Source organism: Colius striatus, chromosome 1, assembly GCF_028858725.1.
Source record: "Colius striatus isolate bColStr4 chromosome 1, bColStr4.1.hap1, whole genome shotgun sequence".
Lineage (NCBI taxonomy): Eukaryota > Metazoa > Chordata > Aves > Coliiformes > Coliidae > Colius > Colius striatus.
The window spans coordinates 114,091,853-114,114,823 of record NC_084759.1 but is presented as its reverse complement, the minus strand read 5'-3'; the positions used below and the strand labels follow the sequence as shown (position 1 = coordinate 114,114,823).

At 38.9% G+C, this 22,971-nt stretch overlaps 1 protein-coding gene across 2 annotated transcripts; it reads right to left on the bottom strand.

The window, feature by feature from the left end:
* Positions 1–3,156: 3,156 nt before the first annotated feature.
* On the bottom strand, positions 3,157–22,890 carry IFT57 (intraflagellar transport 57). 2 transcript variants are annotated; one of them, XM_061988699.1, is made up of 11 exons: positions 22,758–22,890; positions 18,776–18,938; positions 16,992–17,110; positions 15,825–15,915; positions 12,577–12,645; positions 11,911–12,033; positions 8,467–8,538; positions 7,677–7,808; positions 6,651–6,713; positions 4,788–4,854; positions 3,157–3,595 (listed from the first exon to the last, which is right to left on the bottom strand). In XM_061988699.1, the coding sequence occupies exons 1-11, from the start codon at positions 22,850–22,852 to the stop codon at positions 3,417–3,419; spliced, it is 1,173 nt and encodes a 390-aa protein (XP_061844683.1). In that variant the 5' UTR covers positions 22,853–22,890; the 3' UTR covers positions 3,157–3,416. The 2 variants fall into 2 exon arrangements, with proteins under 2 accessions (XP_061844683.1, XP_061844682.1); XM_061988698.1 differs by lacking the exon at positions 22,758–22,890 and adding an exon at positions 21,616–21,696.
* Positions 22,891–22,971: the final 81 nt, after the last annotated feature.

The window sequence follows — 22,971 nt, the reverse complement described above, 5'->3', positions numbered from 1 at the left end:
AGCAATACAGCCATTTCTTTTTGTATGTACATAGCAGAGCTACTCAAAAAAAAAGGGTGGCTATTCTTTTTCCTTTTCAAGAATGAATGTTCTCCCAAGTTCATCTCCTTCAGATGGAGGAAGAGGGGAAGACCTTTAATGCCATCAGCAGAAAAGAGTGATCATATTTCTATCAGATCTGGGAGCTGTCTAACAGCTGACAATTTCTCAAGTTCATGGGAACTTCAAGTTCACCTTCCTGCACAGCACTACCTGATGCAAGTTCAAATTATTAACTTATGAAATTACCAAAATACTGAATTCTTGGCATGTGACTTAAAGCCACTAATAAAGTGTTTAATAAAACACTTGCAATTTCAACAGCAAGTCCCTAACTACATAGAAGGTTCTCTATGTGAGAATTGGACTGAGGTAAAAATCCAGCCCTTACCTTGCACTTTTTACCACCAGAGCAAATAATATTCAGTAGATCATGCAGTCTGCTCACATTAAAAGAGAATGGGGATTAGAATATGTATATTTAAGTAGGATGATACTGCATGCAATATCATTCTCAAACATCCCAAATAGCCTGTAAATGGCATCCCTAACAGGCTACTGAGCAGTAAGGGTGTTTCCATTTCCTAGCAGGGCACTTGAATCTGTTACATCCTAGCCTAGAAGTAACATAGCCAAGGGAAACAAGACCTTGAGTCACATTACAAGATTCAGAGGAGTCTCAGAGCTGCAGAAACCCGAAGAAGTAATATGTTGCCAATGCTACTTTTCTGGAGCTTTGAGGAGTATCTAGGAGAGTGAGCTGGCTACTGATGAGCCTTCCTCAGCCACGTGTTTCAAAGAGACTAGTCCACAGAGCCTCTCTCTGTGCTACTTTTGGATCTGCCTGCAGCTAGGTTCTACTTGGCTTCTAGATGACATGTAACACTGATGCTGTGCTTCCATGTGGATGTTTTTCAGACGACTGAAAATGTTAAGAGACCTTGGAAGAGGAGAGCTGTATATGAAAGTTAACTCTTATGAGCAGTCCTTTTGCCCCAAGCTTTCCTTAGAAAAAGAGTGACTGTTTTGTAGCACAGCACAGTTTCACATGCACCCTGCTGACTTGGAAACACCTTAATTTTGTTGGACTTTGGTTCTGACATTGTGTTAGAAAATAGGCAATATAGGAAAGAATGTGAATCAAGGGATTTGGTATTAATGTAGCTTCTGCTTCCTTGCATTGATCCATCAATGGAATAATTACACAGATAATTGCTTTTTTTAGAGTAGCCTTTCAGGCTGTTTGTGACAGACCTCATCACTCTCCTCATGCTTTTAAGGATGGTGGTGTGGCCACTTTCAAAGCAGAGTCAAGTGGTTTTATCATCTAAATGGGAAAATGCCATTCTCTGCCATACAATTATGGGCCACATATCACTCTTGAGATAACAGAAGTGTCCTTCTTAGATTCATGCAATTTCAGACAGCACCATGAAAACTACTGTAGATTAATTACACATAATTAGTGCACTATTTTCAAACTACTTTGGCATAAAGGAGGTCAGCTTTTCTTCTGGAGATTTCTCTGCTACATTAGAGAGGTTTTGGCCATGCTTGTCTCAACAGATTCACTCCTAATAGAATAAGAGGCTCAATTCATAAGGGAAGGGTTTTGATTAATTGTGTTTGTTATATTAGCATGAAGGAGAAGTTTTTTGGGGAAAGTATTTACATAAACAGCATTTATACAGCATATTTGCAATCCAAAAGCACCAGTGACCTGCTTTGCAGGCAATGCAGAAGGGGGTTGCTTTATCTCAAGTTGAAGTAAACCCACTGTTAAAGTAAATATGCAGTAGCAACACCACTTAACAAAGGGAAGATGAATAATAACTTTTCTAATTTAAGCTGAATGTGGGAGGATATAGGTAGGCAGCAAAAGAAGTTGGAAACTGATTTCCAGTGTGATTCATAGATTTTCAGCAGTTGCTTGCACAGGTGAATTGTAATAGTTGACATTTACATATAGATTTTCACTTATGAAAATCTGATGGGTTTAGGGCTTTTCCTTTTTTTGCAAATTAAATATTGGAGCACAATAAAGTTAAGAAAATGCCACATGGTACTCACTGTGTCCACTGATTCTGCAAAACACTGCTCACCTTTAAGTGAAATTAATTGCAAGATGAATGGAGTTGCCTATGGAAGTTAGGGGAGCATTTTAATATCACTGGAGTTCTACCAATGCTGTCCATGGCTTACAAACAATGGTAACTGAAACAATGTACTAGAACTTTAATAAGGTTATTTCTTGTTCCACCTTCCTGCATTATAAATAACATCTAGAATCACTCCCTACCTACACATCTACCAAGACAAAGGGAGCTCCCCATTGCCATTACCTTTCCAACCCCTTCCTCCTACGCTTTTCTTCTCATTCCATATTATACAACTAGATTTGGCAACATTTTTCCTTAACAGAGATCCAAATGAGGTGTCCTGACACAAGGACAGAAAATACAAATAATCCAAATAATGTCCATGGAGCTCTACTACATACTATCAATGAAAGCAGCATTTGACCCAGTACTAATATAAAGTGACTCTGAAAGAGTGATGACACGTGGTAAAAAATTTAGAAAGCCAACAGTAATTTCCAGACTGTACTTTCCACAGTCTTTAGTCTAGTAGAAATTTTGTTATTATTGCTTCTAACAGAGGCAATGTAAAATTAAAAGCAGTTACAAACCATGTCCATACCAGTCTGTCTAAAGGACCACTCCAAAGAAAAAAAAAAGCATCCAAAAAACCATGAGGAACAGGGTGCTTGTCCATTTACAGATTTGTGTAGGGCTGCCCTAGGAGCGTGCCAATATTCTTGAAATATTAGTTTGTTGCTTAATTCATAAACTTAAATTCAAAGCAACAATTTACTTTTACTTGCAGCTGACACCAATTTGACGGAGTCTTTTAGAAAGGGTAATGCTGTATTATTTCAACATCTTCAATTAAATACTTTATACTGAATGTATGTAAATGGCAATAACAGACATTTTACATTCCTTTCAAGTCCTTCGCAAGCAATTTTCTTTCAGCGCCGCAGAATAACAAGATTACAGGCTTTCAGTATCATTCATCATAGACTTTCATACTATATAACATTCTCCAATGAAGTAGAGACATGTTCATTAGGAAGAATTTATTAGTCTCTTTGGAGAGGATCTGCAGTAAATCTTTATGGCACAAAACAAAACATGGCTTCATGTTGAGTCCAATGTGTGCGTATTACTTCTTAGAAGTGCATGACAAGCATCTTTTTTTCAAATAAAAGAGAAAAAATAATTACTCCCCCCCCCAAACAGGAATCTTCTAAACTAATAAAAAAGCAAATGGTAGAAAACAGTATTTTGGGCAAACCAAATCAGTTTCAAACGATGTTAATAGGCACGTACTGTGGTTTCTGGAATCACTGTTGCATGCATATCTCTAGTCATATTGGATTTCTCTTTCAGCTTTGACTGGAGTAATGTGTGTTCCATTACACCAATTTGTATGTCCATTTGAATGGTTTCTTGCTTCAGTTTTGTTAAGGCCTGTTTAATCTTCACTAGAGGAGCTGTTAAAAAAAGACAAACAGTGTAACTCTGTGTCAGCTACTTAACAGAAAAAGCACTATTTTCTATAGTTCATTCCTTAAAATTCAAGAGTTGAATGAACAAAAGGGCGTTCTACTCTAAAGACATGATTGTACTGACACATCATTTTTAATATGCAAGACACATTAAAGACAGAAATAGGCAATAACAATTTTGCTGTCGTCTTCACATCTAAGATCTGCACAAAGACATGCAGCAACATTAAGCTAGTTTTGTCAGTGATGTGTTTTGCTTAGCTGAAGGCCTCATCCCAATCGCTGACTTGGGGTTTGGTAGCAAACTAGATGTACCTTCAACAGAAGGCTGTTAAAATGTTTTGCGCTCCATACTTTGTTTCTAACTCCTCCCTTCCCATTAACATCACCCTAGGGATGCTGCTGCTGCATCATATTGATCCTTGTAAGTTGGGGCTCGAGATTTTATCCTGACCCTTGGCCATGCCATAATACAGAAAAGGTGTTGTGAGGCAAATGCAGAGCTCCTTCACAGTGAAGTGAGAGTGCACAAAATTTCCTTGTACAATAACCCTTAGAACTACTTAAGAAAAATAGCTGTAATGGTTACAGTTCAATATGGATATAGCTTCCATATTTAGCTTAACTGTAACATGCATCAATTTATTTCTTCATTCATATTCCTTAAACGTTCACAACAGAATGAGTTTATCAGGAAAAATCTTAAACAACCAAATCTGATCCCGAGATAAACTAATTCAAATAGGTACATAGTTTAAAATACTAAAAGAGTCCAAACATCAAAACACCGACATGGATTTTCTCATTGACTCCAGCCAGCTTTAGTTAAAGAATCTAACAGCTACTGCCAGCAACCGTTTCACACTAAAAAGGGCTCGAACCTGTAATGTGTGAATTTCTTCCAGTGAGCTGATAACTATTCAATGCAGACATAAAACGCATTTTTTTAAAATTTTTACAAGTAATTTACAAAGGAGAGAAACCCTAGACCCTCTGTCTTCTGTGGACTTATGTAACCTTTTCAAACAGATTTTCTTAGACACCTTTTAGAATTTTAATATCCATATTTCAGACTAGTCACTCATTCTGGTCTGTTTTATTTTTCATTAATAAAGGACAAATTATGTTCCTATCACTGAGAAAACACATGTTTGGTTTGAGGTAAAACCATACTTACCACCATCAGTCATACTGCTCCCTTTCTCATCCGTTTCTTGCTTTACTCTCTCTAGTACTTCTGTAATCTTAAAATAGATATTTTTTTCTTAATTAAAAGAGTTGTCAACTTAAAAACACAAACCAAACAACCAAAACAGAACTAATCTACCTTAGTTAATTTATAGAAGAACTTTTTTTTCCCCAAACTTTAATTAAATTTTAATTTAACTTTATAAATAAACCAATGTTGGTTTATTTACCAACACGCTGGCCAAACAGCACAACATTACTGAGAGTCTGCGCATCCCAAACCAATTAAAAAAAGAGTCTAATTGTTGCAGTATGATGCTGGATGGAAGACAGGAACCAATATGTCCACAGACCATGATTCACCAAAAGACAATGCCAGCTGCCCTTCTGGAAGTGTCAGGATTTGAGCAGGTGACGCTGGAAACGCGAGAAACAGCTCTGCAGCCAAAGATGGTGCAGCAGTCAAGTCTGCTGGCACAGGTAAGTCAAATGCACGCATGAAGGAAAACAGCGTTCTTCAGCACTGACTTTCTATTGACCAATTTGTCTTTGTAGACAATGAGGAAAAAGCAAGTATATGATTCTAAGGTACAGTCTAAGTAATAATATAATATTTTGTCTATAGTATAAAAATAGCCCTTCATTAAGGCTTCAATAAGCCTTTTCAGTAACCAAAAAGAAACATCACTGCATTGCTAATGCATACCTACAGTGGTACTGGTCTCACCAAGTGCTGGGATTTGATTGCGTGCCTGAAAGCAGATCAGTAGTAATATTCAATGTGTCTATTTCAGATATGCACCACTGCGTCTACAGAGTTGGAACGCTGCCAGCTAGTAACACATTCATCATTACTAATCAGTCAATAATTTCCAAAGCACAAGAGTGTTATAACTCTGAAGTCATTGTAAAATACTCTCTTTTTTAATCTTGCTTCCTTGAGAGTGAAATAGAAAGAAGCTCTAATCCCACAGAATCCATGCACTCAGAAATCTTGGCTTGAAAACTCTCACTCAACTGCTGTATTTGTTACTTAGTGCAGTGGGACTAGATGATTGTTTTGGTCCCTTCCAACTGAACTATTCTATTCTAAAAAGCCTCAAATCTCGTTTACAATTTCCAGCACATTCTGATGGCATGATCTATTTTATGTGACCCTTCCAGACACTTTTATCATCTAACAAATAAAGTGGGTTTCTTCAAACCTAAACAACAGAATCATTAAAAAAGTTTCCTGAATCAGACAAAAGGTTGAAAAATCAGAAATGAGGCAGTAATCCTAAATGAAATGCCAAGAAACACTCAACAAGTTGTGATAGTTAGGAGTCTGGGGTTTTTTCTTTGAATTTGTCAGAGCATTGATTTAAAAAAAAAAATCCAAAACAAAACAAATTAGAAAAGCAGTTTCAGGTATTAAGGTAATTTCATAGGTATGGAAAAGTTACCATTTAGTCAAATGTTGCTTTTAAGCGCTTTGAAGATAAAATTAACAATTAGAAATTTTCTACTAGAAGTAAGAGTTAAGCTTTTTTTTTTCCAAAGAATTTATGGACATGACTTGATTAATCCTCAATAGCTCTAGCGTAGAGGTTTTAAAACACAGAACATTTATCCTCTTTTACACACTGGGGAAAGCTAAAGCTCACAATAATTTGCACGAATTCACAAGTTAAACCCAGACTGCTGTTGTTTTTTAAAACTTAAGAGACTGGACTTGGTCTCCTGCACTAAGCAAACAGATTAATCTTTAACTCAGAAAGAACTGGGTTCATACAACTGCAAGCACTAAATGAAACTCTCTGAAGATCGTTTTAAAGCGAGCAAAACAAATTAATATGAAGATGTGTTTTACCTCAGAAAGCACTCTAATCCTTTCAGTTACTCCTCCACTTCCCTCCTGGTACTTTTCTTTAGCCTGGAAAGAAACATATTTTTGCTGTAATGACAATGCTGAAAAGATGTATGCAGATAGCTCAGAGAGAACACCAAAACTTGCTCTCACACGTCCCAATTCCAGAAACTCTCCCCAAAGTCTCAATGACGTTTACAGTGCTGTACATACGAGGACAGGCTTGAAACATCAGCCTCTGTAATGACTATCATTCAAAACTCTAAAGCAGTTTTAAAAATTATAATAGCCCTAATACACAAAAAGATATTTTCTAATCATTTACGTAAGGAAGAAAACATACAGAAAATTTGTCAGAAGGCAGACAGAAAATTTGTCAGAATGCAGACACAGAATTCAATCCTGAAACCCAGAATATTTCTTCATCAACAGTAAGTTATTATCTTGAAATTTCTTAACGTTTAATAGTTAGGTAGTCTGAAAGCACAGAGGTCAAATCTTGTTAGTCTTATTTTAATGTCATGCCCACAAATAGGAGGGCTGGCCAAGTGGCAGCTTATACAGAGCCTCCTCACTAGGGGATCAAAAAGCTTCTCAAACAGCACTCTGTTGGCATAAAAACTAAATGAAGAAGTAATCAGAGTGCTTTGTGCACGTTAGCACAAGTAATCAATAATAGAGATGACTGCTGGAGTGAGACTGTAGTTTTTCCACTCATCACAGATGTATGAACTTCACAGGGAAAGCAGAACTAGCAATTTACTAGCTGTTCAAGATTGGCAACAGATTTACATAATACTCAGGAAAAAACCCCAAATACGAAACATTTACTTTCCCCTGGAGAATGGCTGAACAAAAATTGCCAGTTTAGCTTAAAAACTACATAATTTAACAGCCAGCCAACATTTCCACTACTTCATATCCAACAGCAGAATTCACAGATAACTCCTTCAAGTCTTCTTTGCCTTCACCCTCACTTAATAGAAAGTTAATACCAGAGAAGGCAAGAACAAGAGATCAGTGCATTACCTCACTCAGCATGGCTTGTGCTGAACGGTACTCTTGAACCAAGTGCTCCAACTGACTGTTGATATACTTTTCTCTGCTATTGATCTTTTCCAAAGTTTTGCTGATTTCATTCTGGAGTTTGTCAAGGTAACCCTAGAAAATCACATTCTGTGAGTTGACAGTGTACAGATAGTATGCAAAAAGTATTAAAATGGTGCTGTAATTAAGAAAGGATATGGAAGCCTACAAATGAGGGAGAAAAAAAATACAGAAATGCTGTCTTTGGCCAACAAAAAAAATATTTCCAATGTGTTCTCATTTGCCTACCTCCAAAACACATATTTGAAGCTTTATTGCTTGCATCACTTTTCCCTCACTTGATTAACTGCAACTGCCAATGTCAATAAGTTACTCTTAACAATAGCATTTCACAGTATTTTGAGTTTTTTATCAGCACTTAATTTCAGATTGGATTATTCTATTCTGCCCTCTGTAGTCAGGATGTACTTATGGTAATCACAGAATCTTAATGGTTGGAAGGGACCTCGAAAGATCATCTAGTCCAACTCCACACACTTATGTTAATCAACCCTAATATCCCTGTTAATCCTCACACACACAACTCTTTGCTACAAGATATTTTGCCAGTCCCATTGTCCCAAATCACCATTATCACATCTCCCTTTTCAGTTTTACAGCACTGGCACAAATAAAATGAAGGGGAAAAAATCAATTTAGTTCTTAACATATATCAAAGAGAAAATAAAAATGCTGACAGATCAATGAAATATTCTGCACATACACGACCTACCCTAGTTTCTTTCAAAGAAGATTCGATTCCATCCTTATGCTGATGCATTTGATCTACATGAATCCTCCAATCCTATAAAAGATGCCAGAAAGTAAAACATAGGTAAATAAAACTCTGACCTTTCTCTGTTTATTAAAGAAAGGTTGGTATGCAAGCCAAGGTCAATTCTTTTATATTATTGCTGTGTATCATTCTGCCGCTGCCAGGTTCATATCCAGAGGCACTTGCTTAATGTGACACAATTTATAAATCTCCTAAATGTCACATGTGACACTCGGATCCATAAACAAACACTGACATTCTCACTGATACCATAGTAGCTATGCTTTTTAGACTCTGATCTTCATGGAGCTATTTCTGCTAGAAACCTCTCTGGGCACAAATACTAAAAGTATCGATTATAGCTGCACTAGTTCAGCTTATTCTTAGACAAAATAAGTGGTGCAAATGCTCAATATCTACCGGTTCCAGTCTAACAGATCTTCCATTTCCACTTAGCCCTTATTATTCTCAGGAGAACAAGAGAAAGAAATGAAGGAGGCAGAAATATTCAAACTTGTTTTTGATTGTGGGACAAAATTAGAAGGGAGGAAGTTATTTGCAGCATTTAGGTTACAGGAAACATACACGGACTCAGGAATAGGGGATGAGAAAACATGTCATTTTAACTTGATAGGTTTGCATCTTTTAGTTAGAAATCAATTCCTGTTCCAAAGTTTTATCACAAACTTTTCCTTATCAATGCAAACCTTTTACATCTTCCAGACCTGTATAACTGCAGACAGACTGTGAGTCCAAACTGAAGAAGAGTAGCAGCACTGCAGAACTCCTGCTACTTCAGTATTGTGTTTCTGAACATGCTAAAAAACATTTTAAAGATTTTTACGCTTTTGGCACTGTATTGGTCTAAGTGCTAAAAAAAACAAGTGATGTTAATAAACATAAATATATATAAATAAATATATTAAATTTATATATATATAAACATATATAATATAAATAAATATATATCATTTGAAACCAAACCTTAGAAGACTTTCTTGTTTTACAAGTACTGTGAGTAATGCTTGTGTAAATTACAACAGCAGACTTAAAACTGAAGAGCTGTCAAGTAGTAGGCCCTAGCTACAGGCCTCGGTGTGAGGCAGGCAGAGGGGTATTCAGGGGGACTCACAAATGTAAAGTGTCCTTAAGATAAGCACATGAGTGTGTGCATCTGTTTGCTGGCAAGCATCAAGCCGGACTACCTGGGAAGCAGAAGAGCATTGAAACAGTTAAGAGGGGACAGGATTCAGGCAGGGAGAATCAGACAGACAGAAGGACAATGCTAATAGCTGAGGGATCCATGAACGTGCATGTGCTCATCAAACTAAAGAGAACAGGGTGTATGCTTCTACTACTGAACTTTGAGTTAGCTGGAGAAGAGGAAGGGGGCCTGGTTGTCTCTACTTCTATTTCATGGGAGTCCTTTCACAAGTGCTGTGGAAGACAGGGTCTTGTGTATGGCATTTTGTGTAGTTGGCCACATCAATGTCCTTTGTGGGTCTGTGTGATACAAGTGTAACTTCACTACTGGTTGCACCTGCAAACAGAAAAGAAGCAGCAGCTGCATCCATCAGTTTGGGATGAGGACCCACAGCTCGCCAGGCACATGGGCTGGGCTGCAGAACCTGAGCAAGAGGAATGCACAGTCCTGGAGCTCCTGGAGGATACAGTCACTTACAGTGTACAGATACAAAACAAATTCTGGCTTAAAACAGCTGCACACTTAAACATCTGCCATTCTTCAACCTCAGACAGTTCCACTGATCTGAAGTGAGGTCATTCCCCTGCAGAGGACATACACACAACTACCAAAGGCCTGAGTGCTTCTGTCTCACTGTCTCAGAAGAGCACAGTGGAGCATCTCCAACAGCTGTTGAGCCCATGAGGTTCACCCCCTGCCTGCAATTGTGCTGCTGCCCAATATCCTCTTCCGGAATGGAACAAAAACCAGTAGAGAAAATGTGCTGATGTTGGGTTTCAAGTCTGCAGCACACTCAAGATCTTTTGTTGGTCTGGTGACAATTGTTCACAATTTGTCAAACTTAGGAGTTTAAAGAAAAACAACAAAACCCGAGTGCCGAGTACTTTACAAACAAATTCTAGTTTCTAATGCTATTGATTAAACCATTAACCCTTAACATTTAACATTAACTGTTAACCATTAATGTTTACATGCACAGCTTACGAAATAGAACATGATGCTTTTTTTGTAGACTGAAAAAGTGCCAAACACTTCTGTTATTTCTGAAAGCACAGGAGCTAGAAAAAGAAGATTCCTCTTTTAATGTCCATTTGGTCATATTCCCTGAAGCTAAGAGATAGTGCATTAAACTTGAAGCTAGCAAACCTCAGTTCCTACAGTGGCTTTAATTTTCAATGTATGTGTTTATCAAGTTTTAATTTCCTACTGTGAGAATCAAGCATCCTGTTCTCTGTAACAGATGGGCTTGCTGAGGATGACAGAAAGGTGGCTCAATTTTTCACATAGAAGAATGCAGTACAGTGTAAGACAGGCAAGCAATTTAGCAGACAGATGAGAGCTGAGCCTATTTTTGGCAAGATAATTATCTTTCACTGATTTCTGTATCACTGCTGTAGAATGCTCCAACAGCCTAACTTGTTAGGTCACTACAAATGAGCAATTTCAATACTGCGTTGATCTGTGTGTTCTACCCAAGCTCCTAGCAAGAATGCTTATGGCAATGCCAGGAGTAGGTCCTAGGTCTGGACTTATCAAAGACAGATGTCTGCTTCCAAGCTGCTCATTCTACATTCCTTGAAATAGATTATGGAGACAAAGACACACTTCTAAGAAATTATGAATTTCATCTTAAGGTAGTTATCTGGATAAGTGAAATATGTAAAAAAAATACTACTTTTTGCTAAACATAAGGAAAGCCCCATGATGACGAGATCAGAGGTACAGACCTATTTTATTGTCATGTAAAGTTCAACAAGATGAATTTCATACAATCAACCTCTCATCTGGTTGACAAATGAAACAGTTGAAAGATAAGAAGTTCATCAGCTCTCTTGCAGGAAGATGTTTTAATATCTGCTAAACTGAGGGTATAATATTTTAGAAGTGTGAATACATTGGATATGTTTGACAATTTAAGAAGTTTCCACTGAATAAATGCATGTAAATAAATATATAGAAAGAAGATGCCTTGGAAATAGCAAATATTTACTCTTATTGCGTCTAGGGTCAAAGTAAGTGGCAAAGGTTCCAACAATATAGCACCAGAGTGCCCATTATTCATGATTTTTGTCACAACAAAAGAAAAAAAAAGCAAATGGTAAGTAAACAACGTTGATTGAAACCACACTTTATTCACCATACGTGCGCACACACACACACACACACACACACACAGACACAAATCCATTCTCACATACCTTATTGTCAGTCCTGACTGTAACTTTCAGCTGTGGAAGCACTCGTTCCACTTCCAGATTCCACTCTGCTGCATCTGTTGTGGACTGCAAAATCTCTTCTTGTTTTGTGGTGTCATTCATGTCCTGTGCAAAAATCACAAAGTTTATACACAAAATACCACTGATATGAACAGTGAGAACTGTTAGTAATCATGTTACAATGGCTTACAGTGTTCATATTCAGAAAAAACCTTATATCCAGAATTATCTAGACTACAGATGTAACAGATTAATGGTTTCCTTTGAATTCTTAAAGATTAGGAGTTAAACTAATGATATCTTCTCATCATATTTAAAATTGAAAAGAATGAAATGTATACAATAAGAAATTAAAATACATTCCAGAAATAGCAGGGGGATGGGGCAGGTATTAACATACATTCAAGAAACTAATACCATATTTTTCTATAAGTCTCTGCAAAAGTTCCTTGCAAATGTTTGCAGCAACTTTGCAGTGACACCAGTTTAGAAAGTGGCTACATTTTTTTTTTTAAACATGCTGGTTCATTTCAATTGGAATACTTTTTCAAGTTTATACAAGGATTTTCAGACTTAAATCCACCAGAAATAAACTGCCGCTACAAATGTAAAAATCTCTCATGAGAGGACTGATGGGTAACAACTTACCGATCTGTACGTTTGTGCCTTTAGGACATTCAGGTCAATAAAATTTTCTTCATTGTCCGACTCTTCTTCCTTAAGGAAAATTGCAAAGTAAGATTTCAGTAAGTATGGCACAATCATTCTCTGTAAATTTACTTTGCAGGGGTACGGGACAAGGAATATTAAATTCTATATTTCTGAACAAAAGAAGACATGAAGAGTTTATGATAATGGAGCTTGTACTTACTTAAAATCTTCTGAGGAGACACAATATCTGGGGCAGGCTGAAAGATGAAAGCTACCCCATGTTTCCCTCAGGGTGCCACAGTATTTAAAAACTAAACCAACCAACCAACCAACAAAACCCCCAAACCAAAGGCTTCTCACATCAAGGGGACTATTATAAAAAATTGTATGGTAACTGTTTTTTCATATGGGTTTCCTAAAGGTTTGCATTAAAAATAAAACCCAACCAAAAAAACAAATAAAAAGCCAAACAACAATCAGATGTGAACATAGTTTCCAAGATCTTGTTTGTTCTACATAGTTGGAGTTGCAGAACGAAGCTACATTTTAAGTGTGCGGAATGAAACAAATAAAATTAGGGGAATCTATTTGTTTTCTTGCCAATGACACTGCACATTGGCCTCAAAACTGCATTCCTCAGTGGCTATGGTCAGTTTAGAGCCCATCGCTGTGTAAGTAAAGCCAAAAATGCTTTTTCTGTGTGTTAATCTCCATTTTTCCTCACTGAACTTCACCTGCCATCTTACCACCCATGCACTTCATCCTTATACACCTTATCCTTCTGAAGCTCTTCTGTTAGTCATCTTTTCCACCAAACAAACATTTCATTATCCACTTCCTTTCTAGGTAAATCATGAATGCTGCAATTACACAGGTCTTAGTGTAGAACCTTTCAAGACTTTGTTAGTGAAAATCATCCCTAATTTTTAACTAACGGACCACTTTATTTTCTTCTGGCATGTTTGGCCCCTAAGTCCTCAGAATACTTGCAAGAAATGGACAATATGTATATGTGCAGCATTTCGAACAATGTATTACAAAACTACCACAACAATAAGACTAGCTATCAGAACTGAGAAACTAAACGGTGCAGATTCCCTTGCATATCCCACCTTCCTGGCTACTGTTGGCTACCTAATATGAGCTACTCAGTTCCCCAAGGTTTACAGAAGTAGGCTTGTCTCTGTCTGTCTCATCAATGTTATTCAGGAGAATCAAACCTAGAAAAGCAATCACTGAACCTCATCATTAGCATTCAACTACTGGAAGTACTGCTAAATTCAATTATAGATACAACTAATACAACCAGGACATATTGATACATTGGCAGCAACAATACAGTGGGGGAAAAAGCCTCAAAACATCAGAGTACAATTCATCCCTGTAGAACCATTAGAGGCTCTAAAAAGCAATTTTCCACTTGGTATAAACCTATCTCAATGGGTTTATTAACACATAAACTCGGACAAACTGACAGAATATCTCAGTTGTGAAAAATCATGGCCTAAGATACTACCTGGGAGCAACTCCAGAGGTTATTTGAAGGGTTTCAACTGTGCTTTAGTTAATTGTTTCATCCCTGCTTCCCAATTTCAATAGCTTAGGCCTTAATGAGACATATAAAAGAGCAGACAGACGACTGCTTTCATAATTACAGCTTTTAGCTGACAGCTTACATTTCTGAGGCCTGGTCAAACATGCAATACAGAACGTCGCTTCTCAGAATTATTTAAGACTTCTTCTGTGGAGACTTCAAAGTTGATAACAAGACATCTATATAAAAATACTTGCATATAATATGAAGTTTAAGAACAGAAGTTTGGATTTGTTTTCTTGGCTAATAAAAACAGTAATACAATATTTAGGAAAACCATGAGAAGAGAAGCAAACTCTTCCACTGTTACATTCTTGTATACTATTGTGGTACATAAATAGGGACTATAATCAGAACCATTTGATAGCATTACTGGCACTCCATTTCCAACTTTTATGACCTTTAATTTTTCTCAAGCATTAGAAAAATATGAACAAAAAAATGAGATAGTTGTGGCATTTTTGATCCAGTATTGCTTGGCCTTACTTAACACTCCAAAAAATCAATTTCTTCTCAAGTCATTTACTGACACAAAAGTGAGCACTTCCAGACTCACAGTCTTCAATATTTTGGCTTTGATCTACATTTATTTTGTACAAAAATCATCAGCTTTTGCAGAAATTAGATGAGAAACTAACTTATCTTTGTAATTTTAACTTTAATCGTTTTCAATTAACTTCCCTCTCCAGAAAGGTCTCCTTTAAGTCAGCACTAAAAAGACTCACTTTGAGGAGACTGACAGAGGCCTGTGAAAATGAAAATGTATCGTGATCCCATTATGCTACCAGTTTACAGTTAGACTCCAACTCTCACAAAAATAATCTCCTGAGAAAGTCAATCAGCACGAAAAGATGTCTGTCCGACATGCATCTATCAGTAAGTTGTAAAAGCATACAGGTGTATTTCATAGGCTTTTTCATAAACAGGCCAACTTCACTGTAATAGTTAAAGAGTAGGAATGAATAAAAAGAGTTGATCTTCAAATATTGGCATCTTGTTGGTAAAAGGTATTTCAAAGCACAAAAAAACACTTAAATCTGCAGTCAGAACGGATGATGGATACCATTCCGTAACAGGAATATAATGAGCTGCCATGACCTTTGACTACAGAAAAAAAAAATCTGCAACCTTTTTTCAGGTCTTTCTCTGTTTCTAGTTCTTCTTTTCAATCTACTCTGTTCCCAAATCTTCAGACCAAGTACCAAGTTACTGCTTCCTAGTTGCAGTGAAATCTGAGTTACGATACTAAGCACTCTATTAATCACTGGACAAATTTTAAGCAAATATTAGACTGTTCTGTAAAGGAGCATTGAATTTTTCTTCACATCAACAGCTTGTATCAGGAGAAAACAAAGGAATTCTGAACCTATGTAATTTTAACGTATGGTTAGGTCCCACTTCACTTGATGTTAACTATAAGTTCACATAGAACATATGCTCTGTCACAAAGAGTTAACAACCTTATCTGAAAAGAAATAAAAACTCTACAGAGAAGCTAATGTTGCAGGGATAAAGGTGCAGGAAAAAAAAGTGACTGAACAGCCAATAGAAAAGACTTCTTAAACAAAGTCAAACAAAATGAACAGTGAGTAATGATTTCCTCATAGTTGACCAATACTAATATTAATCAAAATCAGTCAGGCAAACCTACCACAACATCCTCTTCCAGTTTATTAAGTGTTAACTCGGCATCATCTTCTGTTATTTCTTCTTCTTCTAGCTCTTCTGTTGGATATGTTGGCCTGAAAATAGTTCAAAGAAGAGCAGAGCTTTTAAACATAGTAAATTGGAAATACCTTTGTAAATTACTCCTTCGTGAACAAAACATTTCATGAGAAATAGGGATGATGCGGAATATGACTAGACAGTGATTACTATCTCACATATTTAAACAAAATTAACACTCAGCCTTAAAAGTCTTTGTCTATCTTGGTTTGTCTTAAAAATAAGAGTTTGTTGAAAGTCAAGTGCAAGTCATCACACACTTATTTTCAGCCTACAGTGGAAGTTGTGTAATAAACAAAAGTAACAGCAAAATATTTCCAAAGTAGAAATTACTTTCCTATATCTATTTCAAAACCCATCAGAGGGAAGGAATGAAACAAAAAAAAACTTTCAAAAGAAATTTTCATACACGTATACTTGAAATGATCTGTCATCCAATTTCTCCTAAGATTACTTTCTGATTAAATATTCAAAGTTACTGCTGCCTACTTGTAATGTGATCACATACTGTGTATACCTCCAACAGAAGAGGTGGAGAAATTAACTGTTGATTGGTAGGACCTAAAAGGACATTAAATGTTTCAACTGAACTGTCAGATTAATAAGCTGTTATGCGTAGGAAAATGACCAAAAAAAGGTTATCAGTCAAATTTTATTAATTAGCTAAGTCTATTAATGTCCCAATATCAATTAATAGACTAAATTGTGTGAAACTGCAATAGGAATTAATTGGTTCCAATGCTTCATAGAATCATAATGCTTGGAAAAGATCTTTAAGATCAAATCCAGCCACTAACCTCATGCTGCCAAGCCCATCACTAAACTAAACCATATCCCTCAGTACTTCATCTATGTGTCTTTTGAATATCTCTAGGAATGGTGACTCCACCACCTCCCTGGACAGCCCATTCCAGTGCTTAATAACCCTCTCAGTGAAAAAGTTCTCCCTAAAAGGCTTTCTACTAGGCTTCAAGCCTAGCTGAATTCTGCATCTCATGAAACATCAAATAAACCTATCGCTAGCATGTTTTGTCTTTATACTTCTTTGCTGGAAAGCAATGGATAAGGGGGGATGCTCAAAAATGTACTATACCTTTTCCAGCTAAAGCCAGTGTACTTCAAGGCTTCTTCAGCTAAACAATCAAGAACATAGCACACTTGTTCTCCGTGGCCTGCCTTTAATTTTGAGGGAGGAAAATCCACAGGCCTTCCCTAAAATAGAGATATGCTGTTTACTAATGACTATCCATCAGTCCAAGCTTCCTCTCAGGGAGGTAACAAGATTTTTTACACTAAAATAAAAGTGCCCATTGTGTATGAAGATTTTGCCAATGTTAATTCATATTCTTCCCCCTTGCAGCTTCAGTCAGGCAACAAAAGGAAAACAGAACAACCCAAGGAACAGATGCAGCGTAGAGATCTTAAAGCACCCAGTACGAAGGATACTCATAGGGAGCAGAAGAGTCAGAAGCCACAGGGGACCTAGATGGTCAAGAACACCAGTGAACAAGCTAGCAAGACAAAAACAGCTATGGAGAAACTCAGGCACTGAGACATAACCACCAGCTTTGCCCACATTGCCTTGTTTGTTCCAGATTGTATTTATTGCTCTCCTGCAGAATAAACATCTTAGTTTGTTATGGCTGAACATCTTTAGGGAACAGTGTTCTGAACATCATTCACACCTGTACCACAGTTTAACTTTCCACAAGATCGCACTTCCCTTAAGTGGATACACTCTCCTGACCTTCCATTGTTTAGTTTTTAATATTGAAAAATAAGAAAACCACATTAATTCCTGGCAGATTATGCAAACTTTAACTCTTTAAATAACAACAATAAAAAAAGAACAAAATGTGAACACAATTCTAAACCCTTTCCTTAACCATTAATTCTACCATTGACTTTGGCAGGATCTCAACCACCACGTAAACTTTCCAGATAAAATCTACTACAAATGAGCAACATATATGACACTACAAGAAGCCAGTCTGATTTAATCCCTGTTACAGATTGTGGAACAAAGCTAATTGGAATCACATATATTATTGTAAGGTCATTTTTGTAGTGCAAAAAACCTAGCAAGTGGGTATAGAACATATAAACTTGCAATTAACTAATTAGCATAACATGAACTTACAGCTAGGAAAAACCTGTTCAGTCCTTAGCAATGTAACCAGACAGGAGAGGAAACAAGTTCCTGGCAGGACCTAGAAGTCCATCAGGAGAGAGAAGCCCACACCAGAGCAGGTTTGCTGTCAGGACTTGTGATCCTGTGAGGGACTCAGGCTGGAGCAGTCAGTACCTGAAGGACTGTTCTCCCCGTGGATGATCCACGTTGGGGTAGGGTGTGAGGAGCTGCCCCCGTGGGAGGCCCCATGCCAGAGCAGTTCATGAGGAACTGCAGCCCATGGGAAGGACCCACATTGGAGACGTTCATGAGGGACTGTCTCCCGTGGGAGGGACCCCACACTATAGCAGGAGGAAGTGTGATGAGGCCTCCCCTTGAGAAGCAGCAGTGGCAAAGGCCATTTGTAATGAACTGACTGCAAGCCCCATCCCCTGCACTGCCTGGGGGAAAAGGAAGGAGAGTCCTGGGAAGAGTGATGGGTGGAGAGAGGTGTTTTAAGATTTGGTTTTATTTTTCATCTCCCTGTTCTTATAGTTTATTAACAAATCAAACCCCTTTGTCCCCAAGTTGAGTCTGTTTTGCCCCTGATGCTAATTGCGAAGTGATCTCCCTGTCCTTATCTTGACTCACAAACCTCTCCTTATATTTCTCTCTCCCCTGTCCAGTTTAAGAAGGGGAAGACATATTATGACTTGGTGGGCCCCTGCCACCCAGTGAGGGCTAAACCATCACGTTTCAACACTTACAAATGATCGCAGTTCTGAGAGTACATTTGATATGATGGCATTGGGGTCGTCATATTCTTGTGGCTGTTCGAAGGGATGTCCTGCTTTAGTGATCAGCCAAGCAGCCAGCGTGCAAAACATAAAAAATTGCTCGCCTGGATTAGTGGGCAGTGCAAAGTAGTGTCTGTTTAAAAAGAAGAAAAAAAAGGGTAAATATTTTCAGCTCCTGAATCTTTGACAGCATTATTATCGTATCAATCACAGAATGGTTGGAACGACCTCTAGTTCAACCTCCCTGCAGAAGCAGGTCCACGCAGATCAGGTCACACAGGTGGGTTTTGAAAATCTCCAGAGAAGGAGACTCCACACCCTCCCTGGGCAGCTTTTGCCAGGGCTCCCTCACAGGAAAGAAGTTTCTCCTTGTGTTTAAGTGGAACTTTTTGTATTCCAGCTTATGTCCATTACCCCTAGTCCCGGGGTATTATAGCATTATAGGCCAGCACAGGCTAGAAAACGGTTTCAACTGACTCGCTCAAAGAGTGAAACATTGGAACTGAATTCAAGTCATCCAGTTTCACACATAAACACAGCTGACCACGTTTTCTACATGCAGCTCATCTGTTTCCCACTTTGAGTAAGCTATTGACATTAGACTTCCAAGGAATCAAGTGGAAACTGGGTGCTTATCTCCCCTGCAGGATTATCCAGCTTCAGCTAAACACCATCAAAATAACATTTCTGCATAAACCCAAGTTACTCCTGTTATTTACCTGAGCAGTCACAAATCATGATGATCTCAATTCTGTTACCATTTAATTTTTGGGATACAGAATCCATCCCATCATTTCATAAAGTACCAACACTAACAAATTAAGAGCCTATGAAATGGACTCATTCAAATGGCCCTTGCATAACATGAAATATTTACAAGATCAAAAGAATCTAAAATCAAGGATCTGCAATTGCCAATAACTTGAAGGTCATAAATGAGGTAAGATTTTGCAAAATCTCAAGCATTTTTCACAGGCTAAGTGACAGGTGCAAGACAAAACTCAAATTGGAAAACATCCTCTCAACAGAGTAGCAAAAGTGATAATTACTGTCAACATCATACAGAAACCAACCTACTTCAAAACCAAAATTAAAGTGATCCATTGCTAAAGCTTTATACCCTTAACCCCGGATGCTGGAAACCAGAGTGGATTTGCCTCATCTTTTATCTACTTTAAAACACAATGAAAAATGCTTAGAAGTGGATAATGCTCTCAGTTAGAGTTCAGACAAACAGTACAAATGTGGGTAACTGTACTTGGGTATATGACTATGACTCTTTAAAAACAATAAATTTTGCACTGAGTAACTACATGAATTGAGGCACTTCCTTGAGGAAGGGAGAACAAATTTACTGAAGCCTTACTTCCTAAAGTCATGTGTCTTCCTTCTGCATATTGGCCTCCACCATGCCATTATACCACAGTAACCTCAGCTCGTGTTCCCTTAAAATCCCCAAACACTCTTACTGATAAAAGCAATACATCCAGTTCCTTTTGGTCCAAAGTTCCCCAGTCTCTTCCCTTTCCCATATTCCTCAAGAGTGGCAAGAGGCTGGTGTACCTACATCAGTGCATGAGCTCATATCAAGAGCGTGTCTTTGAAAGGATCCTTCCACCCATCCTCACCTACTGTACTCTGGGTCACTTTAGAGAGCAAGGTACACAAACTAGATCTATTTTGGATCACACTACATTGAAAGATGTGGTCTTACCAAGAATTTAGTCCATAAAAATCACATCACAGTCTCTCCAAAACATAAACTGTGTGCACAACAGATACTTGGAACTAAACTCTTCCCCTGACAGACAGGGCTGCTTGCTACGGTGGACAAAGGTTTGCTTCCTTGTTCCAAATATACTGATGGTCAGAGAGTTGGCTAACACCAGCTTATAGCTCATACCTGGGCCTCCCTCCCAACAAGAGAATAATTTTGACTATGGTTTTTTTTTTCCCCTATCAATCACACCATTGCTTATATAAAGCTTAACTGGATGCCACGCTGCTGTGGAGCCTGACTGACGGATCTGAAAGTTATTTGGGCCAGTGGATGTTGGGAGCACAGCTGTCACACTTTCCCAGTTTCCTGTCTCCCATCATAATTATTCAAAAATTTACATATGAAACAAATATACATCAGATATTTAAAAAACAGACCTAAACCAAACAGGTTCAAACCTCCTTACAAATATATGTACCCCAAAATAGTTAGGCTGAAGACAAGAAATTCATTTAAGGTAGAATTATCTTTTGCATTGATACAGTGGCATGCAAATACTCACTAGGGGCAAGGATCACATCTCTGCTGTTAGAGCGACTTCCCGTTTTGAAACCTTCAGAATCATACAGGAAGCTGTGAAGTTGGTTGTTTCATATTTGACCCAGGCATCTCATCATCTGAGTGCCAGCTTTCCTTCCATAACCCCGTATCATGGTGGCCAGCACTCCAGGTTTGCCCCTCGAACTGCACACATGTGCTGTGAATCACAGAATCGTTTTGGCTGGAAAACACCTTTAAGGTCATCCAGTCAAACCACTAACCTAACACTGCGAAGCCCACCACTAAACTGTGTTACTCAGCACCCCACCTACATATGTTTTAAATATCTCCAAAGGCAGGGACTTTACCACTTCTCTGTGCTGATCTATTCCAGTGTTTAACAACCCAACTGATGTTGAAATGTCAACGAGGACAACTTTGTTTGGAATACTGTGAGAACAATGATTAAGCTTGAAACAATTCACAATTATATATGCGTGTCAAAAGCAGAAACCTGGGTAGGATTAATGAGGAGTCGAGAGACACTCACCTGGAGAAGTTCCTGTGTGATCTACTCTAGGTGGTCCTGCTCTGGCAGTGGGGTTGGACTAGATGATCTTTCGAGGTCCCTTCCTACCCTTAACATTCTTTGTTTCTGTGATATGCCTATGCCTGCCAAATGATGAAGAGACTAGCTGGATGGCAATTCAGGCAGGGGGAGATGGCAACCACTGACTGATGAAGGATCACCAGAAGCCACTGAAGACCCTTTTAGAGCATGAGTAGTGGATGTTTAGCATGACACGTCAATATTATAATTGTATGTGAATTACTAACAAACCATCATGAATGGGATTGCATAACCTTGTAACTTTGTGTATAAATACTTCACTGTAAGGGTGAGGGAGCCCTGGCACAGGCTGCCGAGGGAGGGTGTGGAGTCTCCTTCTCCGGAGGTTTTCAAAACCCACCTGGACACTGTTCCCGTGTGACCTGATTGAGGAGAACCTGCTTGATATGGGCTTTGGACTAGATGATCTCTAGAGGTCACTTCCAACCCCTGCCATTCTGTGAATCTATGAAACACGGCACAGAAACGTGTAGGGTGTACTTGATTTGTGGAATCACCACTGTGATTGCACTGGGTTTGTGCATAAGCAATGTCTCTCCCGAGTGTGTTATTGTTGGTGAGTTGCACACTGGGTAACAAATCCGCTTATCGGACAACGCTCTCAGTGAAGTTCTTCCTGATCTCCAATCTGAATCTCCCTTGGTGCAAGGTAAAGCCTTATCATTTATTACTGGGGAGAAGAGACCAACCTGCACCTCACTACAACTCCCTTGGAGAGTGAGCAAGTCCCCCCTCAGCCTCCTCTTCTCCAGGCTAAACAAACCCAGCTCCCTCAGCTGCTCCTCAAATCTTACACTTGTTCTCCAGACCCTTCACCAGCTTCACTGCCCATGTCCGCACACACTCCAGCGCCTCAACGCCTTCCTTGCAGCGACGGGCCCAAACCCGCCCACACGCCTGACGCCTCCCGCTGCAGCCGTGGCAGCTGCGGACCCTACCGCGCAGAGTTCTGAACCCCGCGGCGCGACCCCCGGCCCGCACCCGCGCCAACAGTTTCCAGGCGAGGCCGCAGCCGCCCTGCCGCAGCCCCCTGCGCTCCCGGCGGCGCGGCCACGGGGCACCTGGAGAGCGGCCGCATGTTGTGGCGCCGTAGAGCGTCCTCCTCATAGCTCAGCAGTTTCAGCTTATCCAGCAGGTCCTCCATCAGCACGAACATGTGATACGCAGCTCCCGGGCCCCGCTCCGCCGCCACGCCCTCCTCGTCCCGCTCCCCCGCCCCGCGCCGGACCCCACCGCCCCCCGCGGCCGCCGCCTCCTCCGCCATCTTGCAGCAGC